The sequence below is a fragment of the Pristiophorus japonicus genome, chromosome 3 (genome assembly GCF_044704955.1).
Source record: "Pristiophorus japonicus isolate sPriJap1 chromosome 3, sPriJap1.hap1, whole genome shotgun sequence".
Lineage (NCBI taxonomy): Eukaryota > Metazoa > Chordata > Chondrichthyes > Pristiophoridae > Pristiophorus > Pristiophorus japonicus.
The window spans coordinates 294,056,255-294,065,459 of NC_091979.1; the positions used below are offsets into that span (position 1 = coordinate 294,056,255).

General features: G+C 41.8%; 1 protein-coding gene across 5 annotated transcripts in view; it reads right to left on the reverse strand.

Moving 5' to 3' along the window:
* Positions 1-9,205, reverse strand: part of cpeb3 (cytoplasmic polyadenylation element binding protein 3) — a 138,846-nt gene that overhangs the window by 60,045 nt on the left and 69,596 nt on the right. For 3 of the 5 annotated variants that reach the window (XM_070875043.1, XM_070875041.1, XM_070875042.1), the window contains 3 exons: positions 7,903-7,926; positions 4,673-4,840; positions 4,431-4,520 (listed from right to left, as the gene is read on the reverse strand). The exons of 1 other annotated variant lie outside the window; for it this stretch is intronic. In XM_070875043.1, coding sequence (XP_070731144.1) covers positions 4,431-4,520; positions 4,673-4,840; positions 7,903-7,926 — 282 coding nt within the window. The remainder of the gene's footprint in view (positions 1-4,430; positions 4,521-4,672; positions 4,841-7,902; positions 7,927-9,205) is intronic. One more of the 5 variants, XM_070875044.1, reaches the window with a different exon arrangement.

Genomic DNA, 9,205 nt, shown 5'->3' on the forward strand with positions numbered 1-9,205 from the left:
CAGTACCATTCTCCGAGCACATCACTTGCGTGCTGCAAATACACCACTTCTGGTGCTCCCAGACCCACAGACCCCTTTTCCAATGCTGTCTCACTGCATTAATCTCACACCCCACCAGACTACATCACCCTCCGCACTTCACATTCTATTTATACTTTCTACCTACATATAACCTTGAGCATCTCCCTTGCCATCCTGATGTGCATCTTTGGACTAAAAATAGATATAAAATTCAAATATATCTTAAATGCCATAAAACTTGATGCCATCCAACTTTGTGAACAAAATGTATGGGAGATCTACCCTAAAATCTCTTAACAGTACATCTATACCACATTTCCTTCCTGTCACACTTTCAAGGAAAATATGAACAATCTATCTCCAACATAAAATATTGGAGCCAGGATGGCTGCAGCCTCTTAATTGACATACTTATGCACTCAGCCAGTGTCAATAGCAGCAACCCCTTAATTGACACATGATCCCAGTGTTTATTTAACAGCCTTAAAAGGAGCATACAACTAACTACACTTTGCATGCTATAAATGTTGCTGCCCTTATAACACTGCACATTTTCTGACATTGTGAACAGCCCCAGAGGAGATTTCATAATATCTTTTAAAAGGAAATATTTTCCTTAGAAGAGTTCTATTATCGCAAGTAGTTTATGGCATCTTAATAATGGACTGGCTACCTTGTATAGCTGGTCAGTTTTTCAGGTGGCTTGAACAGGCAGGAGTGGCCAGTAGAACCAAACTGCAATGATCCACTCCTATAGACTGATGGACACTACCGCTAACAGAACTTTTCTCGCATAGAAATTTACAGTGCATACAGGTCAGTTGGCCAATCATGCCTGTGCCAGCACTTTGTTACAGCATCCTAGACTAATCCCATTGCCCTGCTTTCCCAAAGTTCATATGTGCCACGAATGGCTTGCAGCAACTTTCCTGCTAAGCTGCACAGCGGTCTGGAGGTTCCACGCAGGCCCACTAATCGGCTCTTCAATGGAAGAAACCGCGCACGAGAAAATTTGAATGGGCAGCCAGTTAAAGGGACCGCACACGAAAAAGAAATTAAACGGAACATTGCAGTACATGCATTAAATAGATAGGCTTAAACTTTCTTCAAAGGGACTTGCAATGGCTAGAATCATAGAAATAATATTTAATTCCTGCTTAAAAAAAGTTAGATGGCTCCCATTTTAAAATGTGAGCAAAAAGCAGCAAGTAGCTACGTGTATATTACCGAATTATAAAGCCAGACAGTAACTTCAGAAGGTCAGTGAAAATATCAGCCCTAAGCAGACCTCGCTGCTAACCCAGCATTATCCTTAGTGATCAAGGCATGGCAAAATGTTACACACTTGCAGATTTAGGGAGCTAATTAAGAGTCATGAGGTCTTTTTTCATTAGTAACATGACGATCTTATTAACACTTCTATTCGCTGGCGTACAACATCTCCCAAGGGATCTGTTTTCACGTTTTATTAAAATTTTCCAACCTTTTAGCAAAATATTTCATTTCTGGCCTGGTAATATGGGTGTCTACATTGCAACTTGTAAGCATGTGACTGAACAGAAGCTTCAAAGTTTGAGAGCCCTTTAGGCATCTGTGTATCAGATGTGGCTGGAAGCATGCAAGCAATTCCACTCTACAGCCATATTGAAATCCTATGAATAGTTTGTACTCAACCACAAATAACCCGAGGCAGTGACATAAGACCACATCAGCACTGCAATCATGTTAGCACTAAATCAATGACATGAATTTTGTGCACACTCAACACAAACTTCATTTCAATAGCAGACTCACTTGGAGCTGTTCATGAAATGTGTAACCTGGCAACAGTTCATGGAGTACTAGTCTGCAATATACACATCAGATGGGTACCACTCAGAGGTTTAAAAAAAGTGATCAGAGTTATTGTCGTTAGTATCATTAAAACAAACCCACATAATGCCATCACTGGAAATACTGCTCAGATAAATACTGAAGTTTATCATTTCATATTGTACCATTACCAGTCATTATTACTCTTGATCAGTGAGCTTTCTGAATGAATGCATGCAAGTATGATAATAAAACATACAGAAAGCAGAGTTGACTCTTCTAATGTACTCAAATAGCAACTGAACCCAGTTATAAATAATCCAGATCATTTACGACTGTCTATTCATACCTCCTATTTTAAATTAGCAGCACTAGCAACTGGTAACTGTGGTGGAAATTGCTTTCCACATCACATTCATCACCAGAATAGAATACCAGTGTGTAATTCAATCTCAGATTGCTAAATGTAAATCCTCATCCAAAGCTTTCTGAAGTCTAATAGTTTTTTTTTTACAAAAGAGTTGAAATCATCTACTGTAAATATCTATCCTGCAAAGCAGTACTTTGTCCTATTAACAAATGATCTCCATCCAAGTCATCATCATAGAATAAGACACAAAAACAAAATAAATGGCACATTCCAGCCCCAGTCACATACAAATCCTATTTACAAATGGTTCCCATTGAGTTCCCAAGCACCTGTCACCAATTTAGAAATGGAAACCTCATCACAAAAAGCATTAAAAATTTAAACCACTTCTTACATCTGTAGTTCCTATCTTCTCTCTCTCTCCCCTCCCCCAAGGGTACTGATTTAATGTTGGGGTACATAATGATGTACCACCAGCTAATACCCCATCAACTGATACTTTTCATGAGCAAACAATGGCCATCAGCAAGCTACTTGAAGATGGGGTAGGGGAAAAGAGAGAGAAAAAAGGAGAATGAGAGGTGGGGAGGGGAGGGAAGGGGGACCGAGAGGTGGGGAGGGGAGGGGAGGGGAGGGAAGGGGGACCGAGAGGTGGGGAGGGGAGGGGAGGGGAGGGGAGGGAAGGGGGACCGAGAGGTGGGGAGGGGAGGGGAGGGGAGGGGAGGGGAGGGGAGGGAAGGGGGACCGAGAGGTGGGGAGGGGAGGGGAGGGGAGGGGGACCGAGAGGTGGGGAGGGGAGGGAGGGGAGGGAAGGGAAGGGGGACCGAGAGGTGGGGAGGGGAGGGGAGGGGAGGGAAGGGGGACCGAGAGGTGGGGAGGGGAGAGGTGAGGTGGGGAGGGGAGAGGTGAGGTGGGGAGGGGAGAGGTGGGGAGGGGAGGGGAGGGAAGGGGGACCGAGAGGTGGGGAGGGGAGGGGAGGGGAGGGAAGGGGGACCGAGAGGTGGGGAGGGGAGGGGAGGGGAGGGAAGGGGGACCGAGAGGTGGGGAGGGGAGGGAGGGGAGGGAAGGGAAGGGGGACCGAGAGGTGGGGAGGGGAGGGGAGGGGAGGGAAGGGGGACCGAGAGGTGGGGAGGGGAGAGGTGGGGAGGGGAGAGGTGGGGAGGGGAGGGGAGGGAAGGGGGACCGAGAGGTGGGGAGGGGAGAGGTGGGGAGGGGAGGGGAGGGGAGGGAAGGGGGACCGAGAGGTGGGGAGGGGAGAGGTGGGGAGGGGAGGGGAGGGGAGGGAAGGGGGACCGAGAGGTGGGGAGGGGAGGGGAGGGGAGGGAAGGGGGACCGAGAGGTGGGGAGGGGAGGGAAGGGAAGGGGGACCGAGAGGTGGGGAGGGGAGGGGAGGGGAGGGGAGGGAAGGGGGACCGAGAGGTGGGGAGGGGAGGGAGGGGAGGGAAGGGAAGGGGGACCGAGAGGTGGGGAGGGGAGGGAAGGGAAGGGGGACCGAGAGGTGGGGAGGGGAGGGGAGGAAAGGGAAGGGGGACCGAGAGGTGGGGAGGGGAGGGGAGGAAAGGGAAGGGGGACCGAGAGGTGGGGAGGGGAGGGAAGGGAAGGGGGACCGAGAGGTGGGGAGGGGAGGGGAGGGAAGGGAAGGGGGACCGAGAGGTGGGGAGGGGAGAGGTGGGGAGGGGAGGGGAGGGAAGGGAAGGAGGACCGAGAGGTGGGGAGGGGAGGGAAGGGAAGGGAAGGAGGACCGAGAGGTGGGGAGGGGAGGGGAGGGAAGGGGGACCGAGAGGTGGGGAGAGAGACAAAGACAGGGAGAGAGGGGGGGAGAGGGGGGGGGGAAGAGAGAGACAAAGAGACAGACAGAGAAAGAGGCATAGCTAATAACTGATCCATACTCTCATTTCCAGCAGGGATCACCCATCGTTGCCTTGGCTAATATTAGTGAACAAAACACATTGGGGGTCAAACTTGGAACCTTTATAGAATAGAAGCATACTACAGAATATATTTTCCTCAATATACCATCAGAGCAGCTTTCCATTCCATAAACTTATAATGGACTATAATTCAATAATCTTTCAAATGTCCTTGGAAACTTTTCACCTAGCTAATTATAAATATTTGTGAAATTGTTTAGGCAGTACAATTAAGTAAAGCATAGAGGATATAACTAGTTACTGATCAGTTTAAAATGCAAATCCACTTATCTTCAGGAGTTTAATTAGTTGATTACCTTTAGGTGGGAAATATGATTTGCTTTCAGCTTTGTGAGGCCAATCCACCACCAGAGGTCCAAATCGACGAAAGCTAGCTGTGATTTCATCTACAGGAGATATCACACCAGGGATTTATTAAAAGTTAAAAGCTACTAAAAATACTTCCATAGAATACTGTATGCACAACAGTGCTAATATTTACAAGGAATCAAAGCGTTTTGATATGCAAGATTTCTTTCAGATGAATAAACATATGTACCTTCATCAATGTCTGGAGGTAGGCCTCCCACAAAGACTTTTCGTGAATAACGTTCCACCCTTTCACCATTCTGACAGCGGGTTGGAGAGTTTAAACCTGATGTCAGAGACTGGTCACCATGACCATCATCAAGGAAACCATCTTCAATAGGAAAGAGCGAAGAACGACCTGAAAAACAGTTTACACTTCTATCTAGTGAAAAGGAACCTGAATAGTATCCTGAAATTTCAATAGATAATATGTTGCAAACATGTCCCAGAGACCTAAACTCTGCATTGTCACCAATTTGCTGCAACTCAGCGTGAAGATGTAACTGTGGAAGATTATATTTATTTTTAAGTACAGGCCATATGACTTAATATCTTTTTTTTTTAAACTTACAGAATCATTACATTAAAAAGATTATTGCATTTTGGTTTCCCAATATTTGAAAACTCATTAGTAATGCAAAATTCACTTGAAGAGCAAGACTATGAGTGGGCTATCTTTTCCTACAAACAGGTTTTTCAAAAAGATTACAGCTTGTCTGCCACTCAAGAAAATTAAGTAAACAAAACCTAAAATAAGATGGACATAAACTTTGAACTGAAGGATGCTAGCAAACCATATTTCAACATCTACTCTGTGGTGAAGTATGAAAGGTTAATTGGAAAATTCTGGATTACACAGCCTGGTTAAAGTTGTGCCTTTCCTGGCATTAATGCACACTATACAATTCCAACTAACCCATAGGGTATTACTGAAAGTATTTTTAAAGATACAATCTATAAAGGTGGTCCATTAGATGTACACTAGTGTAATATTTACATTGAAAATAATATTAAGTACAGCCAATATAAATGTTTTGAATGCTTGTAAAACTATTCTAAAGTTATGAAATAAAAGCTATATTCTCCAGGGTTAAGCAAACTACTTCAGTATTTATATAAACCAATGAGGGCAGTGCTATAAAATATAGTCCTTTCCACTTCTAGAATTTATTGTATTTTAATTCCAATAACTATGTAATTTTAGAAGCGAAGTTAAAGAATTTACTCCTAAATTTGTTGCAGTAACTTGGGAAGAATTAATGAGAAGAATTAATGATTAATTGAGGGGAAAATGTGTTTCTCTAATTTTATCGCTTTACACCATCACTACTAAAAGTAGTAAATCATAGCAGGGTAGGGTTCCACAAGCTGCAGTTGTTGCCTCTCCAGCATCTCATTCAAACCGTCGTGTGTGAGTTGTGTTAACAAGCATTGTTAAATTATACAGCTCTGACTGTCCCTCACAGCAATGCCCAGCCCTATCCTGATCTGTGTGACTCAGTGACAAACCACTCAAGGCATTAACCCATTGAGCAACTTTAAGCCAGGCAGGAGGGGAGGTCTGTGAATTTTCAGTTGGACAATTTTTTCAAAAATAATTATTTGGAATTAACTCCACACCTTCCATTTAGAATTTACATTTCATCAACAGCATCAGTTTGCATGCAACAAGTAATTAGCCACCTTGAAGCAGCTGAGCAACTTTAAAAGTGGAGAAGCATCCTCACCAAAATGTACACGTCTCAAACTTCAACATCCACTACGTAATTTAGATAGCTCTCAGCTAGGCTGCTATGTGGAGCATTTTTCACTAACAAAGTATCCCATTTCATCCAGAGAGGGCAAACTCCATCAAAAAGATTCAAATCTCCAAGTGGCCATTTGCCAAGCCATACTGGCTGGCAACCAATACAGGAGAGTTTACAGTCCAGATATCTTGCTATCCCAAATCAAGTGGACAGAGACAAGAATATTAGGGATCCAAGGATTATGGTGCAGATTTTGAGAGCCTACTCTAACCAAAAGTACAGTATTGTTTTTAATAAATTCTTTGTAGAAAGTTACATCACACTAAAAATATGAAAGAATCTTGACATTTGAATAGACTTGCCAAACTTAAAGTTCTGAAACGTAGGCCAAGTCTATCATCCTACAGACAAAATAAATATAAACACAAACAGCCTATTTTTGATACAATAGCTGATTAGAAGGACCTACGCTGAAGTCTTCAAAGTATGCTGATCATTGAATAGAATATTTTTATAAATATTCTTTTATAAATCTAGTGTTTAGTCTGATTATTAGTGGACAAAGTTTCATCAAACACAGATTTTTGACACAAGGTAATTATTCTAACATATTCTACAATGAAGTGTGGCTCTTAAAGAGCACTTAAGTTAAATTCTATGAATATATATTTAATCTATTAAAAATTTACAAACAAATTAACTAGACAGGACTAAAACAGAAAAATAAATGTTTTTGGTACAAGAGTTACATAACTTAGTTAATGGCTAGTGGTATCAAAATAGAAGTATTTGACGGTAATCAACTAAGTGGCGAGTTCCAAATAACCCATAGGCCAGTTACATAAGGCAGTAGGTATGTATAAACTCACAAATTACTTGAACAGAGAAGGAACAAGTGACCCTCATCAGCTGACCTTTAAGTGGTGACTATGAGGACTGAAGTACATCTCCCAGACCATCATGGCCACACAGCTGAACTTGATTCAAAAGGAAAAGAAACTCGAGGGAAAATATTTAGCAACATTTAATTTTAAACCCCGCCCCGCCCCCGAGAAACAATGATTTAAAACATTATTTTCTAGGTCGCCCTATGCCACTCACAATGTCAGATGGAGAAGATGAGCAAGCAAATAAAGCCTTAAGGAGATACACAAGTGGCCCAGAGTGATTCCACCACAGATTTTTTTTTCTCCTCCGTGGGAAAGCACCTGGTTTGCACTCAGCACCTCCCTCTGAATACCATGGCTGGGATCTAAAAAAAGTTAAAAACAAAAACAAATCCATTTACTCAAAATAAAATACCAGACTCAGAGATCGTAGAATTGTGTTTCCATAGTATCTGCTATTGAGCAAGAGTTATTATTTCTTCAGCCACAATTAAAAAAACAGACACTTTGATTCCACTATTTTACAAATTTAAAAAGAAACAATCACTTCTGTCAAGATTTATGAAAGAAGTTTCAAAGCATCAAACTGCAAGCTACTAAATTAAAATTGTTAGATGCTCACTATAGCATTTGGGGTAATCACAAAAGGGCACAAAAAGTATATTATTTTGTGCCAATCAACCAAAAATTTATACAAGCAACTGAAAATTGTTAATCACTCCAGTATAGCATTGAAACATTACTAGATTTGACAAGCAAACACTGAGTATTAAAGATTTCTTTACCTCTTCGTCGCCCAAATGTCCTTGCTGCATGTAAACAGAGAAAAATATTGGGTAGTCCCGTCACCTTCTATTAAAAATTGCAAACTTTGTATGATTCGCACACAAGATTCAGATGATGAGTCAGTTCATTGTCAAAACTTCACCCGTTGTTCAACATTGAAGTAAGTTTTAGAAGTATTCCAGTACTATACAGAACATTTTAATTTTCCCCTTAGTTTTATCCTCTCCTCCCCATCAAATCATTTTTGGAAGCCTCTCGCACCACTTCATTGTCAAATGCAGCTAACAAGCTTCTACTTTACTATGCTGGCTGGCATGAGGCTCCCAACAGTAGCATGGGTCAATTGGGCTTCCAGTTTTCCATCCATCCAAAGTATTGCTTCAATTTTCACTCATGCTTCTCCCAGATAGCCTATGAGATCCTGAAAGTAACTAAATGGAGAAATTCTAGTAGAAAAGCAACGTCCAAGTTTAGTGCATCTTGTGTGCCATCAACATGTCAACTGGAGAACTGAATGTTATTCCAACAGAATTAAAGCAGCTTGATTTATTTTGAAAAAGCAATTTGCCTTGCTTGTAAAGTTGGAGAGATAGAGAAGGAACATGAACACACACATTGGTCAAAACTGTTTTGTAGAATCATTTGTAAAAGCAATGTGTTAAAATTGATAAAAGCACATTTTATAAAAGGAGTTCAAGAATTCATTATAAAAAGAAACTCAAACCCAATAAAAAAGGAACATTTATTTTAAGCATACATAGAATTTTTCAATGCCTTTCATTCTCCATCAAAAGATCAACACATGAACCTCGTGTTCAATGCTAATTCTGATGTCCTATCAGTTTGGCTATACTCCAAGATGTACATTATTAAAATGTAGATCAGCATTATTCCCAAAGAATGATACTATTACATTGTAGGTACCAGTTTCAGACTGGTACCTGATTACAGAGATGCAGAGTTGACGGTGCTGAATTTCCTGCTGGAAGTGCATCACTGCCTGCGCAGGTGAAGCAAAGCTCTAATCAAAGGTCCACTGACAGACATCCACAAGGCTATTAACATTTTCATACCAGTGAAGAGCAGCTGCAGTGGTCAACTGTTTGAAAGTATTAAAAAGGATAAAATGAAGTAAAAGAATTTGCTTTGCTCTGGTTATGAGACTACCTCCTTGGAATGATTTTGCATCAATAGTCAAAGTTATGCTGATGATTTCACTTCCCAAGACACACCACATATTATGCACAGATATTAAACTAATACTGCTTTGCACTGATGCCAGCTGTGTAGGACCGAGAGAGG